Source organism: Capra hircus, chromosome 3 (genome assembly GCF_001704415.2).
Source record: "Capra hircus breed San Clemente chromosome 3, ASM170441v1, whole genome shotgun sequence".
Classification (NCBI taxonomy): domain Eukaryota; kingdom Metazoa; phylum Chordata; class Mammalia; order Artiodactyla; family Bovidae; genus Capra; species Capra hircus.
The window spans coordinates 100,333,056-100,352,861 of record NC_030810.1 but is presented as its reverse complement, the minus strand read 5'-3'; the positions used below and the strand labels follow the sequence as shown (position 1 = coordinate 100,352,861).

At 40.3% G+C, this 19,806-nt stretch overlaps 1 protein-coding gene across 6 annotated transcripts in view; it reads right to left on the bottom strand.

Moving 5' to 3' along the window:
- Nucleotides 1–19,559, bottom strand: part of SETDB1 (SET domain bifurcated 1) — a 29,627-nt gene extending 10,068 nt beyond the window's left edge. For 2 of the 6 annotated variants that reach the window (XM_005677645.3, XM_018046050.1), the window contains exons 1-13: nt 19,378–19,559; nt 18,208–18,478; nt 17,171–17,322; nt 7,933–7,967; nt 7,392–7,491; nt 6,297–6,422; nt 5,930–6,131; nt 5,179–5,252; nt 4,071–4,261; nt 3,191–3,320; nt 1,850–1,997; nt 1,608–1,766; nt 357–980 (exon numbers count right to left, since the gene is read on the bottom strand). In XM_005677645.3, the coding sequence (XP_005677702.1) occupies nt 357–980; nt 1,608–1,766; nt 1,850–1,997; nt 3,191–3,320; nt 4,071–4,261; nt 5,179–5,252; nt 5,930–6,131; nt 6,297–6,422; nt 7,392–7,491; nt 7,933–7,967; nt 17,171–17,322; nt 18,208–18,467 (2,201 nt within the window). In that variant the 5' untranslated portion in view covers nt 18,468–18,478; nt 19,378–19,559. Of the gene's footprint in view, nt 1–356; nt 981–1,607; nt 1,767–1,849; nt 1,998–3,190; nt 3,321–4,070; nt 4,262–5,178; nt 5,253–5,929; nt 6,132–6,296; nt 6,423–7,391; nt 7,492–7,932; nt 7,968–17,170; nt 17,323–18,207; nt 18,479–19,377 lie in introns of those variants that run through there. The other 4 variants (XM_018046048.1, XM_005677644.3, XM_018046049.1 and 1 more) reach the window with 4 other exon arrangements.

Sequence of the window (19,806 nt, the reverse complement as noted above, 5' to 3'; positions counted from 1 at the left end):
AAGGAGAATCAGAGGAAAAAACAAACGTAAGACACGTGTTGCTGTTCAGTTGCTAAGTTGTATCTGACTCTCTGTGATCCCACGGACTGCAGCACACTGGGCTACCCTGTCCTCCACTCTCTCTCGGAGTATGTTCAAGTTTATGTTCAATGAGTCTAATGTTATCTAAACATGTACCCAGGATTATGCTGCGGGGTCCCAGCCTCTCTGGAGGCCTTTCAGAAGGAGCTACAGCTAAGAAAGCAGATCAAGGAAGCTGAGGAAAGGAGAAGTGCAGTATAAGGCAAAGAAAGTGGTGGAAATAAAGGAAACCAAACAAAGCTGGAGGCAGGGCCACAATTCCCTAACCAACTCACTTGTCCCGGCACCCATCTTTGCAGTCACAGCCGACAAGAAATTCAGGGCCTGTGTTAATGAAAACACCTTTGCCCGGGATCCGTTCCTTGCTGTAGGCCACCTGGGGTGGGGGAGTTGTGTCAATCTCGTTAACGCAGGATAGAGGAACGTCTTCCTTCCCATAGGTGATGTCCAAAATATAGTAAAAAGGCTTATAGGGCTGAAACTTTCGGTCCACAAGAACATACGGATCCAAACAGAACATCTCCAGGAAGAGGAAGTCACAGCCAGTCTCAAAAAGGTAACGCTCAATCTCCTGCATTGTCCGAAGGCAGAGGCCACAGGGTGTCTTATAGATAACATGAAAGCCCATCTTGCGGTTAACTCGGCGCCGGGCTGTCATTCGCCGGAAGTCATAGAGTAGTGGGACTAACAGAGGGTTCTTGCCCCGATACTGCTCACTTCTCATAGGTCTGACTCGAGACAGACAAGTATAGCTGCAGACATGAGGTAAGTAGAAAAGCTTCTCCATGGGGGCACGGTAGGAGGGCTCTGCAGGGGCCCGCTCCAGCATGCCATGGAAGGCTGGGGGAGCTGGGGGAGCTGGGGGAGCTGGGGCAGAGGTTGTGGAGCCTAAAGGTGACCTGAAAATGAGATGTAAGAGATCAGATCAGAAGGCAACAGGACCTCTCTGCTGTATAAGTAGCCCATTAGCTGGCTAAACCACTTCTCTAACCTGTCAAACAGCTATACGCTTGAAGCTAAAGATGACACAAGTAAGTCAAACTTCCTCTTGCCTTACTGGACAATGAAACACCCTGGTTACTCTTCATTAACTGATAATAACTGTTTCTAACAGTGTCTTTTTTGTGAATTTTATTTTTTCCTGTGAATTGTGGGACTAGCATCCAGTCTTCTACCCATGCTAGTTGTTTCCCCTGCTATGTTTCCTATAAATGCCCGTACTGACCCCCAGGATTCAAGGAAAGAGGCTACCAAATTCCCTTTCTATGGTACCGATGACGACACCACGTTCAAGAAGCAGTCTTAACAAATGACTTTCTGGTGATTGTATTTCTAGGCACCTAATTTCTAATTCAATTATTCTTACTTTTTGTTTCCTGGAAAATTCCAAGGTTAAAGCTTTCAAGTCCAAACTTCTCACCGGCATAATCTTAACGAGGCCCCTTGTGGCCAAGGAACCTCCCCATATAGTGACCACTCAGTCCACACTGCCAACATTCCCAACAGAGAGCCTGAGATTTTCTCACCTATATGTCTGATTGATCCCAGGTTTCCCACCAGGGGCATTTTCACTGAGTGCAGGGGATGTAGGGGAGGAATGACCAGAGCCCACAGATCCTGGCCGGAAAGATGTGCTTTTTTTGGCTACCTGCTTCCGAGATTGGGCAAGCTGGCCTTCCAAGCTTCTAGGAGATTAGAGATCATACAGTAAGGGATACAGAAAATGTAATATAAAAGAAACTGCTGAAAAAGAAGGAATAGCACTCACTCACTGTCACCTGCCTGGGGGGACAGAGCTGGAGCAGGTGGGGCAGGTGGGGCTGTCGGCTGTGGGGGTTCCGTAGGCTTGAACTGGGTTCCAGTACTTGTTAGATCCTGAGTGTACTGGACCACGGGACCTTTGCTTCTCACAGCACCTGTAAGAAAAGGAAATTGACCATAGAGAACCTAAGAGCTGTGCCATTTATATTCATCCACAGATTTGATTCTCAATTTATATAATAAAGCAACAATGGAAATATTCTAAGTGCTAAGACTGTTAGATCTCATTATTTATACCAATGAGTGGGAATATTGGCACAGGCTGACTTTCATTTAAATAGTAAGATTTTATCTTCCTGCCTTGGACAATTTACATTAATAATTATTCTATTGCTGTCGTTGTTATTTAACTGCTAAGTCATGTCTGACTCTTTGCGACCTTATGACTGTAGCCCACCAGGCTCCTCTGTCCGCGAGATTTCCCAGGCAAGAATACTGGAGTGGGTTGCCATTTCCTCCTCCAGGGGATCTTCCCAACTGAAGGATTGAACCTGTGTCTCCTGCACTGGCAGATGGATCCTTTACCACTGAGCTGCCAGGGAAGCCAATTATGTTATACTTTGGTAAAAATTTTCAAAAATACATTCTCTGATCAACTGATGTTGTCAAGAAAAATTAACCAAAACGTATGCCAGGAACATATAAAAACAAACCCAAAATTTTAAAACAAGTTAATCACACACGGTGGATAAAAATTAAGACTGGAAGTCAGGAGATAAGGGTTCGATCCCTGAACTGAGAAGATTCCATATGCCACAGAGCAACTAAACCCGTGTGCCACAACTACTGAGCCTGTGCTCTAAAACCTAGGAGCCAGAACTACTAAGCCCACATGCTCTAGGGCCTATGCTTTGCAACAAGAGAAGCCACTGTAATGAGAAGCCTGGACACTGAAATGATGAGTAGCCCCTGCTAGCTGCAACTAGAGAAAGTCCTTGAGCAATGAAGACCCACCACAGCCAAAAAAAAAAAAAAAAAGACCACAGATAGCACACACAAAGCAGATAATCCTCATGTAAATAACAGAGGTAGTTACTACCAACAATACCCCTAACCTAAGCTAGTTGTTTCAGATTTTTATGTGTTTTTGAGAACAAATCAGAGCCATAGCCATTTGTGTTGAGGCAGCAACACAAATTCATCAACACTACTGGAAACTTAGGAACATATCCTGTTTTCAATGTAGCAGTAGTGTCATCCTGGTAAACAAAGGATATAGCCATCGTACATACACCTCTTTGCTGATTTGTCCATTTTTTCCCTCTCCCAGATAGCTTTCAGGACTTACCCATATTTGGACGTGTTCTGAGCTGTCCCCCTTGCTTCTTCTCTAGTGCAGAGGCGGATGATGTCTTCATGCTGAACATGGGCTCCAGTCGTGTAGAGCCTCGATAGATCCATTCACATCTTTTGTCATCCTAGGGGATTGCAAGTAAGGACAGGCGGCAGGGGAATGGGTTAAAGGCCAGAATCTACCCTGCCACTTGTGAAGAATACCATGTGCCTCCCTTGGGGGAAATCTCCCTGATGAACGCCCAATTCCCTATCTATTCAATAAATTTATGTGCTAGGTTCCACAACAGGCATCAGGAATTAAACAACAGCAATAAAACCCCCCAAAACAAAAACACGTATTTCTTGTTTAAAAAAATGACAAGAGATAGATGTTTATACTGAGTATAAGACATATAACAAGGTTCATTAGGATCAAAGGGCTGAGATAGCTCAGAGAAGAAATATAATTTTAAGAAAGGTGTGAGAGGGGAGAAAAGGACAAGTAGAGAAGATTAAAGAGTTAAGCTGGGCCTTGAAAGATCACCAACACCTCAGAATTCACTGATCCTTCTTTTTTGTCCCATTATATTATCAATAACCCCAGGAAAACAGAACTAGCAGCCTTCTCTGTATCTACATGCATTGTGGATACTCCTGGAGAAAAGCAAAAACAAAAACACTATCGTGCAGATTAGAGTCTTAAATTCAGGGACTTTATTTTTAATAACCATGCATAGAGGAATGAAAAAAAAGTAAAATATGACCCAAAACAGTGAGAATAGGTAAGAGAGTAACAAAGAAGAAAAACTATGGCATAGCTATATATGCTATAGTTATCCTATGCTCCCCCATCCCACCCAAATCCCCGCCTCTAAGACTCCTAAGAAGAGTACCAGAAAGAGGATCCTGACTAGGCTGCCGTCCACCTCCTCGACTCGGGACTTCCACCACGTGCCTTCCCACTCAGTCTTGATCAGCTGGCCACTCTTGAGCAACACCATGGGGCGGTTGGGGTAAGCGGTGATATACTCTTCTATGAAGTCTCGGCAGGAGATGTCTTCTATGTCCTCCCAAGTCTTTTTCACTGTCCCAAGGAAGAAGGAGGGCTGAGAGAGGGCAGGTAGGGCATGTCTTGATAGGGGGAAAGGGTTGACAAGGAAATGTTTGGCATTTTTCAAGTTGGGAGGGAGAGAAAAAATAAATGAAGAAATCATAACCTCAAGGGAAGCAAAACCATGACCACTTAAAAGTATTGAACCTAAGGTGCAAATGCACACTCAAATTCTGCAAATACTAATTGAATCAGCAGTATGTAAACATAGGTGAGTCACTCATTTCCTAGAAATGGATGTTTCCTCTTAGGAAAAGTCAAGTGGAAATTCTTGCTTACTTGATAAGCCTAAAGGTAAATCAAAAAGAATCAGGAGGCACCATAAACTGATTTTAAAAAATCCTGTCCTTCCTTCTCATGCTCCATCAGGCTTTCAAAGGACCCTGAGTGTATTCACTGCCATGTTATGTGGAAACAGCCATTTCACTTGACCTTCCTGCAACTAAAAACAGTTGCTTCTATAAGAGTCTCTCCTAAGCCAGAGTCACAAGTATAGGGGAAACTATGAAGACCCCATCTAACAGGTTCTGTATAAAGCACTCTGAAAGCAATGCACAGACTGCAGATTTACACAAATGTTAAACATGAGACTAGGAGAGAAGTAACATCTTCTCAAACTTAAATCACTCAGAAATGAAATTAAAACACATCTACAATACGTGCATCCACTCAAAATCAGTCATGATCTTCTAATGTCTGACTCTATGGCTGCCAAGACCTGACACTAGACACGAGCAAATAAAACTGTATCTCTCAAAAAATATGAATCAAACTTATGCTCTTTGAGACTAAAACACCAAGAACATTAGGGCTTTTCCACTGGTTGTCTTAAGAAATACAAGGTAGAAGAGGAAACAAAAAGAGCTAAGGAAAAAAGGAGGGACACTCACGTGGCCGGCAAATGGGATATAGTTCAGACTGTGTAACATAGGAAGCATAGCCATCATCAAAGAAGATGAGAAACCTGTACGGAAAGAGTGATGGTAGAAAGACTGGGGGTTACTATATTTAACATGACCAGAAATTATTACAGCTTCCATTCCTCTGGATCACAAGCAAGACACAATCCAGGGAACATGTTCTGTTCCAGTGTACTGTTTTCTTTCTACTATTCTTTCTTTCCACCCCAAGAGTTAAGAATTCTCCCTCAGGTTAGCAGATGCAAACTATTATATAGAGAATGGATAAACAATAAGGTCCCACTGTATAGCACAGGGAACTATATTCAATATCCTATAATAAATCATAATGGAAAAGAATATTAGAATTCTCCCTTACCTAACCAACATATCCCCACTTTCCCAAAAGTGATTCATTCTTGTTATACTATTGGACTCTCACATTGTTGAAAAACATTTAGTCTCCATTTTTTCCTTCTGTATGAATTCTCTGTTCCCCTAACCATTAATCAATCTGGATTATTCTCCTCCGACCAAATTTTCTCTTTGAGAAAAGGGAAAAAAAGGGGGGAAGGGAGCAAGAAAGAACCACCCACATGACTCTGTGGCAAAGGAAAGAGGGAGTTTCCAGCCACTGAGGACTAAGAACATCAGAGCCAATTGTGAGATCTGCACTATGGCTTAAACAGGGCAGACGACCTGCTCCTGGCTTCCACTCTCCTTACAATTTCTGTCTAGGTACCTGAGCTTGTTTTTGACGTTTGGTGTCTCAGCTACAATGCCAGCATAGAGCCAGACCTGATTCCCATCTTTGTATTTGGCCACTACTCGACTGCCCACATACAACTTGTCAGCAGGAGGGTGGTAATCGTAGGCAATGTGGTTTCCTGACAGAAGACTCTTTCCTTTGTTGTCAAATTTCACCTTGTACTTCTTTCCTGACCCTGAGTCAAACGGAAAAGAGAAACAAAAATTTTTAGAAACCATCAGTTTCTGTGTGGATCCTGATTGCTATGTGAGACAAAAGCCAAAGGCTCTGGGGAAAAGACACGATCAGTGATGGTGGCCTGCAGGCTCTTGCATTAGCCCTCCCTCTAGCCTGAACATACCAACCGTCTGGATGGCAATAAGGGTGCCTTTGTGCCACGTCTTAGTTCTCTTTTTGCCAAGGATGCGCATGCTGACGACCAAGTCACCATCTTTGCTCAGTTCTCCAGGCATCTGGCTCAACGTTCCTAGGAAGAAAGCAAAGTTGCTCTAAAGAGATATGGCACAGATTGGGGAAAGAATGGAAAATAAAGAGGGTACTCGGTTATTGGGACAAATGGGGTAATCACTGATCCTTAACCAATTTTCCTGCTCCCTTGGCCAAGGGCAGATATATAAGACACAGTGGACTCAGCTCTTTATGCTAACAGGAAAAATATGAATTGAAATTCACATGTAACTCAAGACCATCTCACTGTAACCAAATATTTCTGACTCCTTATTAACAACATTAACTATTACTCATTAAATGCCAAGCAGCATGGTGGCTCAGACCATAAAGAATCCACCTGCAATGCGGGAGACCTGGGTTTAATACCTGGGTTGGGAAGATCCCTGGAGGAGGGCATGGCAACCCACTCCAGTATTCTTGCCTGAAGAATCCCCATGGACAGAGGAACCTGGCGGGCTACAGTCCATGGGATCGCAAAGAGTCTGGCACAACTGAGCAACTAAGCACAGCACAGCTTATATAAATCATTTTCCTGGGAGGGATCTCTTAATAGCTGCATTCTACAAAGAAAGCTTCCTTCAGACCTCTTTTTTAGAGTTTGAGTTACTGTTTTCTTTAACCTTCATCTGAAAGAAGATACCATGAGCACGGAGCTAAAAAGGTATTTGGACAAAGCCATCACATGGTAGAAAGCCATCAGATAAACGACTTAAGCCAAGAGACTTCCCCAGTGGTCCAGTGGTTAGGACTCTGCACTTTCAGTGCTGTGGGCCTGGGTTCGATCCCAGGTCAGGGTACTAAGATCCCACAAGCTGAGTGATGCAGCCAAAAAAAAAAAAAAAGACTTAAGCAAACAGCAAATGGTATTAAAAGAATCCTACAGAGGTAGAGAAAGACACTGAAATGTTAAAACACAGTCAGTATCCATGAAATCTCTGTAGGACTTCACCCCTGCACCTATACCAAGATGTCTCCTGACTCTAACCTTTGTGAAGATCCTGGGAACTACTCTTCTTGTTGACAGCATCCATGAACTTCTGGACATCTTGAGCCGATTTTCTTAAGGCAGCCATAGCTTCACGGAGCTGTGAGGAAGGGGATAAGGGAGACAAGTTTTAAAATAGTAGCACCGCTTCTTGAGAATAACAACTTGTCTTTTAAAAAATGAAACAGACTGAGTTATGTTTAGAAGCTTACAGTTACTTCTAGAAGCTTATAGTTACTCTATCAGGCAAAACTTGCCCTTTCTTACAAATCTGGTTCAGAAATCAGCTTTAGGAAGCTTTCCTTGATTAATTAATCTAGCTTATCACTGCCAAATTCTATATTCATACAGCATTCAGTGTATGTATCTATAAGGAGCTTTTGCATTCTTATAACATTAATTAGAGAACTGCAACCCATGGGGCTGACTTCAGGGTGACTGGTTATATCTTGATGACTGAACTGACTTAACGGTTAGGCCAAAAGTTTCTTCTATCTTCATATTCTTCTCTCTCATCCTTCTCTTACTCATTTCAAGTTACCTTCTGGTCTTTTGGAGTTCTGTTCCCAGCATCACCTAGACGAGAAAAATTGAGTGAAAGACTTATACGTAAGAATTTCCAAGAAATCAAGAACCAAACTATCATGGGAACACTAATGATAACAACTATAAACTAGATATAGATACACATATCTATGTTAAAGTACGAAAAGCATTCAGAAAGATAAAACAGCAAACAGATGACAATTCTTACCTGGGGATAAAGTACTGGTACAGGTGACAGTCTATGGGATCTGGGATTTTCAAATACTTGAATTTTTATAACAATAATTTTTTTATGGGTTATCTGAATGATTTGAAAAATGAAATGTGCCCAGTGAATTAAGTTAAAATGTTTCTTGAGTAGTGCTGTCCAACAGATAATGGTGATGGTTGTACAACCTTGTGAATACACTAAAAACCACTGAATTATACATTTTAAAAGGGTAAATTTGTTATGTAAATTACATCTGATTTTTTATATTTTTAAGTCAAATTTAAAGGCTTCCGTAATAGCTCAGTTGGTAAAGAATCTGCCTGTAGTGCAGGAGACCATGGTTCGATTCCTGCTATGATAGACATATTCTGTTTCTGCATTGTCCAATCTGTTACAATTTGGCGACTAAGCACACGAAATGAGTTTTAAATTTTACTGAAGTGAAGTAAAGTAAAAGTTGCTCAGTCGTGTCTGACTCTTTGTGACCCCATGGACTATACAGTTCATGGAATTCTCTAGGCCAGAATACTGAAGGGGTAGCCTTTCCCTTCTCCAGTGGATCTTGCCAACCCAGGGATTAAACCCAGGTCTCCCGCATTGCAGGTGGACTCTTTACCAGCTAAGCCACAAGGAAAGTCCAAGAATACTGGAATGGGTAGCCTATCCCTTTTCCAGTGGATTTTCCCGATCCAGGAATCAAACCATGGTCTCTTGCATTGCAGGCAGATTCTTTACCAACTGAGCTATCATGGAAGCCTTTGCTGCTGCTGCTGCTAAGTCGCTTCAGTCGTGTCCGACTCTGTGTGACCCCATAGATGGCAGCCCACCAGGCTCCCCCGTCCCTGGGATTCTCCAGGCAAGAACACTGGAATGGGTTGCCATTTCCTTCTCCAATGCATGAAAGTGAAAACTGAAAGTGAAGTCGCTCAGTTGTTTGACCCTTAGCGACCCCATGGACCACAGCCCACAAGGCCTCTCCATCCATGGGATTTTCCAGGCAAGAGTACTGGAGTGGGGTGCCACTGCCTTCTCTGATGGAAGCCTTTAAATTTGACTAAAAAATTTAAAAAATCAGATGTAATTTACGTAACAAATTTACCCCTTTAAAATGTTTACTTCAGTGGTTTTTAGTGTATTCACAAGGTTGTACAACCATCACCATTATCTAATTCGAGAACATTTTCATCACCCTGAAAAGAAATCCCACTAAGTATGGGGTTTCTATTAACAGTCATTCCCTATTTCACCATACCTGCAACCTCCAGCAACTACTAATCTACTATCTGTCTCTACGGTTTGCCTTTTCTGCATACTTCACATAAATGGAATCATACGTGGTACATCACATGAGAATCATCAATGTTGCAGCATTATTAGCACTTCATTTTTATGATTAATATTCCATTGTATGGCTATACTATATTTTATTTATCCATTCATCAGTTGATGGACATTTGGGTTATTTACACATTTTGGCTGTTATGAATAACGTTGATAGGCACATTTGTATATGAGTTTTCAAAAATAATTTAAAAATTATTTCTGGCTGTGCTGGGTTTTAATTGTGATGCACATGCTTTCTCCTTCTCTAGCTGCAGTGGGCGGGCACTACTCTCTAGCTGTGGTGGTGTATGGGCTTCTCATAGCGGTGGCTTCTTTTGTTGCGGAACACTGACTCTAGGGTGCTTAGGCTTCAGTAGTTGCAGGCTCAGCAGGGTGCAGCACACAGGCTTGGTTGCCGTAAGGCACGTGGGATCTTAGTTCCTGGACCAGGGATCAAACCCATGTCCCTTGCATTTGCAGGAGGATTCTTAACTGCTAGACCACCAGGAAGTCCCTATATGAGTTTTTATGTGGGCATATGCTGTCATTTCTCTTGGATTATGGCTAGGAGTAGAACTGCCAGGCCATAAAGTAACTCAATGTTTAACCTTTTGGTGAATTCAAAGACTTGTCCAAAGTGGCTGTACCATTTTGCATTCTCACCAGCAATTTTAGAGGGTTCCAATTTCTCCACATCCTTACCAATACTTATATTACTACCTTTTTTCTTACAGCTATCCTAATAAGTAGTTTTGACTTGCATTTCCTTAATAGCTAATGATGTTAAACATCTTTTCATACACTTATTAGACATTTACACATCTTTGGAGAAGTATCTATTCAAATATTTCACCTATTTTTAAATGGCTATTTGTCTTTTTATTCTTAAGTTTTAAGAGTTACTCATACATCCTGGGAAATACTAGACTTCACATTTCACATAATTTTAAAATTTTTGGCCCTGCCATGTGGTTTGCAGGATCTTAGTTCCCTGACCAGGGATTGAACCCAGGTTTTCCACTGTGAAAACTCAGCATCCTAAACACGGGACCACCAGGAATCCTCACATTTCACATAATTTAAATAGCCACGTGTGGATGGTGGCTACTGTATTGTATAGTGAAGTTTTAGAGATTTATAACATTTAAAAATGGAAGGCAATGGTGATAATTATTTTCAATAAACATATATATCAAATCATTGTCTTAAAGCTTAAATACTGTATTATCAACTATATCTCAATAAAACTTGGAGGGAAATGTGGCAAAAATAAATAAATGGAAAGCAATGTAAATGACCAAAAATGAAATAAAAATTTAGTGAGATCATCAGATAAAAAATCTATATGCAAAAGGCAACCACATGTCTAAATACTAGCAAAACTATTTAGAAATGTAGTTTTTAAAAAAAGTTAGTGCAAGCTTTCTGTGGAGAAAATGAATCAACCTCAGTGAAAAATGTTAAGGACTAAAAACATGATCTTTGTATGGGAGATTTAAATACTATGAAAATTATTAACTATCTCTATATTGATAATCTGATAATGTCAACTGATACTGATATGTCTATAGTTCTGGGGTTTTTATCGGTGTGTGTGGGAAATGGGGGAACATGAAAAGCTAACTCTCAAATATAAGGAAAACAGGTGTAAAAGAACCAAGACATCTGTGAAGAATGAGAAAGTGAAGTTACTAGAGTTAACAGAAAAACTTATAAAGTCACAGTGATGGACAGTATAGAGTTGACTTAGTAAGAAATGACACACCAATGAAACAGAAAATCCAGGAACAAACCCGTAGATATATGTATATATAAGTAATTTATGATAGAACAGCAGAGACATTACTTTCAAAGCTATGGTTTTTCCAGTAAATGGCAATCCACTCCAGTACCCTTGCCTGGAAAGTCTCATGAACAGAGAAGCCTGATAGGCTACAGCCCATAGGGTTGCAAAGAGTCGGACACGACTGAGCAACTTCACTTCACTTTCACACGTATGGATGTTAAGAGTTGGACTATAAAGAAAGCTGCACACCAAAGAATTGATGCTTTTGAACTGTGGTGTTGGAGAAGACTCTTGACAGACTCTTGGATAGCAAGGAGATCCAACTAGTCCATCCTAAAGGAAATCCGCCCTGAATATTCATTGGAAAGACTGATGCTAAAGCTGAAACTCCAATACTCTGCCCACCTGTCGGGTAGAACTGATTCATTTGAAAAGACCCTGAGGCTGGGAAAGACTGAAGGTGGGAGAAGGGGATGACAGAGGATGAGATGGTTGGATGGCATCACCAACTCAATGGATACGAGTTTGAGTAAGCTCCGAAGGGTGGTGATGGACAGGGAAGCCTGGAGTGCTGCAGTCCATGGGGGGTCGCAAAGAGTCGGACACGACTGAGCAACTGAACTGACTGAAGCAATGCGAATCAGCAAGAGGTGGCTCATTTCAATAATGGTGCTGGAGAATTATTTAAGAACATTATGAAAAAAAGAAAACACCTCAAATATTACACAAAAAATATATTTCAGTTAGATTAAAAACTTAAATGTGAAACGCAGAACTATGAAACTTTCAAAGGCAATGTAAAAGAAGATCTTTGTAGATTCAGGGCAGTAAGGATATAAAAAGCAGTGACCATAAAAGAAAATGTTAAAAGTTACAACTTCTGTTTATTAGCAAATAACATAAAAAGTAAAGACAAAATATAAGCTTGGAGTAATATGTCCATTTTATAACTGCAAAGGATTAGTAATTATAATTACAGGAATAACAAGAAGACTCTCTGAACTAAAAAAAAAACCCCAAACATACAGTTGAGTGAATGAGCAAGAGACATGAACAGACATTTCAAAGAAAAACTATAGATAACTCACACATGAAAAGATTCTCAAGTCCATTAGTAAACAGAGAAATCAAAATTTAAAATGACAATACCATGTGTTGTCAAGGATGTGGAACATGGGCCACTTGCATTCACTGGTGGTATAAATATAAATTGGGACAACCACTTTGGAAAGCTTTTTGGTCATTAATTATCCAGCAAGGTTGAAAATTCCACATCCGAAGAACCAGCAACTCCACTCTTACAGTATCCTATGATATCCTAAAAAGATTCTTGCACATGTGCATCAAGGATCATGTATAAGAATATTTACAGCATTACTTATAATTGCAAAAAAACTAAAAACAAATGAAATGTCAGTTGTTAGGCGATAGATAAACTGGCATATTCACATAATGGAGCACCATACTGCAGCAGCAACTGTACCAAGCACTACACATCAGCATGATACTGATAAAGTCACTGAAGCATGCCTGCAGTGTCTAAGATTCCATTTACCTAGATCAAATATAGGCAAAACTATAGCACTTCTGGTGATACTGATGAGACAAGACTGGACAATCCCCCTATGCAGAAAACAAACATAAAACTGGACAAAAAGGCCAATAAAAAAAAAAAAAAATTCAGGATGCTGGAAACCATCCAAAGGCAAACAATAGATTGATAAGTATTTATATCTGAAAAACTGCTAAACCTTATGGTAACAAAAGTGGGAGTCTATGGATCTCTTTCCTGGGGCAGCTCCCACCGCTGTTCCACTGCCAGCATGGTGGGCAAAAACTGTACCTTTACCATCAAGGTGCTAGCACTAACAAGTAGCTTTGCTACTCTGAGGTTGTAGCTCTTGCTTAAGAGTGAACAACCAACCAGTCAGGGATTTAACAAGGAATTCTGAAAATGAGAGAGCCACACTCAGGCTTAAAGTAAATTCTCTATACATTCTTGGGTGACTATTAAAATACACACATGCAAAGAGGAGACAAGTATGCCTGATTAACCCAAGGTCAAAGAAAAAAAAATCACAAAATTAAAATTTATGAGGTACATGAAAATTAAAACTCAACATAAAAAAACTTATGAGATGCAGCAAAGCAATGCTTAGAGGGAAATTTATAGCTTTAAATGTTTATACCAGGAAGGAAGAAAGGTCTAGAGTCAATAGTCTCAGCTTCAACTTTAAGGAGGGACTTCCCTGGTGGTCTGGTGGCTAAGACTCTGAACTCAATGCAGGGGCCTGGGTTGCTCTCTGGTGAGGGAACTAGATCCCACAGGCCACAACTAAGAGTCTCATGCCACAACAAAGATCAAACATCCTGCGTGCTGCAACTAAAACCTGGAGCAGCCAAAATAAATACATAAATATTAAAAAAAGGAAAGAAACTAAAAAAAGAAAAGCAAACCAAACTCAAGAAAACTGGAAGGAAGAAAATAATAAAGATCAGAGTAGAAATCGATGAAATAGGTAACAGAAAAAGAGTAGCAAAAATAAATCAATGAACTCCCAATACTGGTTCCTTATAAAAGAACAAAAATTGATTAAACCAGTAAGCTAGATTAACCAAGAAACAAAAAGACGAGATCCAAAAAACCATATCAGGAATCAAAGAGACATCACTACAGAACTACAGAAATTAAAAAGGATCATAAGGGAATACTATGAATAACATTATGACAATAATTTAGACAACTTTGATAAAGTGAACAAATTCCTAGAAAGACACAAATGAACAAAACCAACTTGAGAAGGAATAGAAAACTTAAATAAATAAATATATCAGGTAAAGAAAAGGGAGGGCTTCCCTGGTGGTCCAGTGGTAAAGACTCTGAGCTCCCAATGTAGGGGGCCCAGGTCCGATCCCTGGTCAGGGAACTAGATCCCACATGCAGCAACTAAAAATCCCATGTGCTGCAACTAAGACCCAGAGCAGCCAAATAAATAGATAAAAATAAGTATATTAAAAAAAAAGAAAATGGATTAGTAATTAAAGCCTTCCCACAATAAATTACAATGTGATATGCTAAATTGGATCTTGGAACAGAAAAACCAGAAATGGAATAAAGTCTGGAGTTTAGATAAAAAGAAAGTACCAATGTTTGTTTCTCAGTTTTGACCAATATCTAGCATGGCAACATAATATGAGAAGAAACTGGTGAAAGGTATGCAGGAACTGTCTATTACCTTTGCAACTTTCCCACAAATCTAAAGTGATTTCAAATTAAAAAGCTTATTTATAAAAAAGCTTTCCACAAAGAAAAGTCCAAGCCAAGATGGTCTCATTGCTGAATTTATCAAACATTTAAGGAAGAAATAATACCATCCCACACAACTCAGAGGAAGGAACACCTCCCAACTCATCTTGTGAGGCTTGTATTACCTTGATGCTATAGCCAAAGACATCACTAGAAAACTACCAACAGCCCTCGAACGTATGTGCAAAAATTGTTAAAACATTTGCAAATCCAATACAACAACATAGAAAAAGGATTATACACTAAGACAAAGTGGGGGAGGGGGCAAGGATGAGAGATTTATTCCAGGAACAAAAGACTGGTTTAATATCCAAAAAATAATTATTGTAATACATTCTATTAACAGGATAAATGATAAAAGCCATATGATCATCTGAGGACAATACAGAAAAAGGAGCTAACAAAATCTAAAATTGAATCCAGTTATGACAAAAGCTCTCAGGAAACTAGGAATAGAAGCAACTTCCATCAGTCTGATAAAAGATACCTATAATTTATACCATAATTAATGTTAATAAAATGTTTTCCTGCCAAAATCAGGAATAAGGAAAGGATGTCTGCTCTCAAAACTGTTTTTCAACATCACAATGAAGGTTCTAGCAAGCATAATAAAACAAGGGGGGGAAAAAAGACATCTAGATTAGAAAGGAAGAAGTACAATGACTATTTGCAGACAGCATGATCTAATATATAGAAAGTTCTAAGGGAGCCACAAAAAACTTTCAGGAAATTGATAAGCTGATGCGAAAATTTATTTGGACTATATATGAAATACAAATGAATTTGGAGGATTTTCACAAAATGATCTTAATACTTACTGTCAAGCTATAGTAATTAAGACAGTGCGGTGCTGGTAAAAAATAAACATTTAGATCAAGTGAAGTGAAGTCGCTCAGTCATGTCCGACTCTTTGCGACCCCATAGACTATAGCCTAACAGGCTCCTGCATCCATGGGATTTTCCAAGCAAGAATACTGGAGAGGGTTGCCATTTTCTTCTCCAGGAGATCTTCCCAATCCAGGGATTGAACCCAGGTCTCCCGCATTGTAGGCAGACACTTTACCATCGTAGCCACCAGTGAAATGTGACTCTCAAATATATGGCCAGCTGACTTTCAACAAGCATCCTGAAAGGACACTCTTTTCAACAAGTGGTGGTGGAACAACTAGATAGCTGTTAAGTGAAACAAACCAACCAACTACCCTCAATCCTTACTTTAAAAATTTTTATTCTTCAAAAGACATCATTAAGAAAATGAAGAGGCCACATCTGGGAGAAAATGTTTATAAAACAGAACTAATAAATGAATAGTACCTAAAGTACAATAAGTCAGAAGACTTATATATATTGACTTAGAAAAGTCAACAGTAAAAAGACAACCAATTTTTTCAAAAAGGCAAAATTATCTGAACAGATAGTTGCCTAAAATACATACATAAATGGCAAATAAGTATGTGAAAAAGATGCTCGATGTCTTTAGAAACATACAACTACAATCACAATGCGAATGAGTCCCCCAGTGGTCTAATGGTTAGGATTCTGGGCTTTCACTGCTGTGGCCCAAGATCCCGCAGAGAATGATACTGTCATGCACCCACTAGAATGACTAGATGACTGACAATACCAATCACTGACAAGGATGTCTCCCATACTTTGCTAGCAGGAATGTAAAACTGGAAAACACAATAGCAGTTTCTTCAAAACTCATACATTTACCTTAAGACCTAGCAATTCTACTCTTGGGTGGAATATCCAAGAGACATGAAACAAAACATGGACATTAAAACTTCCACAGGAGTATTAAAAAAAAAAAAAAAAAAAAAACTTCCACACAAATGGTCATAGCAACATTATTGGTAATGGCCCCAAGCTGGAAACAACCCAAATGTTTATCGGCTGAGGAATGGATAAAAACATGTGGCTATCCATACAATGGAATGTTATTCAACAAAAAAGGAACAAACTACTGATAAACGCAACATGGATGAACCTCAAACACGTTAAATGACAGAAGGTAGACATAATAGATGACATACTGTGACCCTACTTAACAGTAAATTTCTAAACTTCACAGAGAAAGCAAGCAGATCAGTGGTTGCCTGGGGGTGATAATACAGACTAATGACAAACATGCATGAGGGCACTTTCTGGGGTGATGCAAGAGTTCTAAAACTGGATTGGGGTGAAGACTGCCGTACTATAAAATTATTCACTACAACTCAACCTGTACACTTAAAGTGGGTGAATTTTATAGTATGTAAATTATACCTTACAAATTGTTAAAGAATAGACAAAACCAAATAATCTGCTTTGAGAAATATATATATATGCCCACACGTTAAATGCCATCTATTAAAAAAAGCAAGGAAATTTAGAAAACAGATTATACAGAATGGGGAAAGGAGAATAATTCAATCAGGAAGTAGCAGGCAGGGAAGATCCATGACACTAACAATCTTTTTTTTTCTTTCTGTAACAGACAAGTCAAACAGTTAGGAATATGAAGTTAGTGAGAATGGTTTTTCTCCTCTCTTATCTTCTATCGGCTCATCTTCCCGTTTCAGTTTCAATCCTGAGACTTTCCAGTCCATAGCCTCATCTCTTACCTGAATCAATACTGAGGACATCATCGTCTTCATCAGGAATCTCAATTATTTCTGTAGGCCGGGAAGCTTCATCTTCAGAGCTGCTGTCCCGGTACTGTAGTCCCAGTTTGGAATAAAAGTCCTTCACCAAAGACTCACAGTTAGTCACTGCCCTAATATTGGAACACATGTAGAAAAGGTCAAAGCCAGCAGAAGCAGGGGGAAAAGCCATTAGAATTTATTTATATATATTTAACTATATAATGACTTCTATTTAAACAGACCATATTCCAAAGTGTCTCTGTTTTGAATTTAAGAGGCTTATCCCATAGAAAAATATTTAAATTGTGGTTTCTTGAAAAATCCAAAGTAAGTTCAAAGCATGGTCCTTTCAACTTCATTATTTACCTTTTGTTATCTGAAAATACATTCTAAGTGACAAGTAGGGCAAAAGAAACCACTCTTCTGGGGGTTTAGAGTAGAAATAAGGTTCGAGGAACTTGTTAAAGCTTCACAGTTACATAAAACAGCAAATCTTCACAATATGCACTCCCTAGATGATTCTAGTAAGAAAACAAAACAACTGTTCTGAAGTAGAGTGTAGGATAAAGAAGCGGAAGGGACTCAAGACTTGGATTCCCCTACTGCTGATCAGTAGCTCAGATGGTAAAGAACCCGCCTGCAATGCAGGAGACGGAGGTTTGATCCCTGGGTTGGGAAGATCCCCTGGAGAAGGAAATGGCAACCCACTCCAGTACTCTTGCCTGGAGAATTCCATGGACGGAGGAACCTGGTGGGCTACAGTCTATGGGATCACAAAGAGTCGGACATGACTGTGTGACTGACTTTCACTTTTTCACTTTCACTGCTGATCATATATTAACCGCTGATAGATGAATATTATATTATGACTGTGCAGTTAGATTTTGGCCCTTAACCTTTGAGGAAGAGCAAGGTTCTACATGTCTGTACCTTCTAAAGTACAATGTCATAACAATTATACTATTTTTAAAATGTCTGCCAATAGGCAGATTTACTATTTCCTATGTGGTTCTTACCTGGATGCATCATCAAAGAGTTGGTCAACATGGGCCACCTCAGATTCCTTCTGTATTACCCAAGTCTCCAACTCTGCTAGTTGCTTCTTGCGCTGCTGTACACAGTCCATCTTTTCCAGTTCTTCATCAATGAACTGTCGAAGCTCCTCCATTGAGATACCCAGCTCCTCAACCACGGACTGTTGCAGCTCTGCAATTTCTTCAGACTCCACTGCTGCTGTTGCTGCTGCCAAACCAATGCACCCAGGGAGGGAGGACATATTGCTGTCCTCTACATGGAGCAGGAAATTAAAATTACTTTTGGAGTTGATCATAACCACAATAGAGAATTTCAGTCCCCTAATAAAACTCATTCCTACTCAGCAACTTGTTACTCAGATATATGTAGTTAGGTTTGATTCCATGTCCACCCCTCCACCAATCCCCCAGTTCTCCAGTATCTGAAGCTGAAATTTTGTAGAGTTCTCATCTCCTATAAGCTGTAGACTATAGGCCTGAATAAAATGAAAGTTTGACAGGGCATGGAGGACATATATCATGCAACAAGGAGCTACCAAAAATAGTGTTTTAGGAAACTGAAAAGAAGCAATTTATTGAGGTAGATATTTCTGTGACCTGCGTTCCTTGACTAATGAGATAAATCTTTGCACGCTATGCTAATTTGAGCAAATATCCCCACCTGGAGGGTAAGGTTTGGTTTACAACTCCCTAATTCGCTGTTTTCTCTTTAATTACTTTTCTCCTTACATCACTTTGCTTTCACGTTGTAAGACACTTAAGTACACAAAAGCTTGCAGGAGAAAAGGTCTTCCCAAAGTAAAATGAAATAAAATAATGTGGGAATAAAAGGTAGCTACCTAAATCGACAATTCAAATACTCGCACATACAACACACACTGGTGTTAACTGCTTCTTCGATCAAACGGTTAAAGCAAAACTGAAGCCAGAACGCCCTGCGAACCCAGTGCCAGTTCTCACTGCCTCCATTTCTCTTTAGCCCACACGCCGCCCCACCCCCGCGCTACCCATTTTAGGGGTGCGTCCCACCCACCCGCAAATCCAGTTCAACACCGCCCCCGCTAGTCTCCGGGAAAGACCTCGCCCGACCACCCTCGCCCGACCTCTTATAACAAACAAAACATTCCATACAAGCCCTTGGTCTCCAAATACCTCAATTAACAGTACTTCCCACACCTCCCCTGTTTCTAGGTAAAGATGGCTCTTTCTCACCAGCCAGACCCCAGACTCACGACGCAGGGGTCGGCCTCGGTAGGAAAGAACGAAACCAAACAGAAAAGGGAGCAGGGGGAGGGGAAGAAGCGTGAGGGAGGGAAGGGGAAGCGAGGGAAAAAAAAAAAAAAAAAGACGCCGGAAGCAAGCCAGAGGTGCCGTTCCGCTGCGACGGTAGCCTGATGGGGTCAAACCCAAAGCCGCAGGGCGCCCCTAGAAGGCTGGGAAACTCAGGGGCGTACGCATGCGTCAAGGAAAATCCTTCCAGGGCACACGTGAGAAACGATTGGCGGGTGAAGTGGGCGTGGCTTAGATATATTACAGAAAGGCTCCGCCTCGTCTACCACCCCACAACTGGTGGTAGTAGTA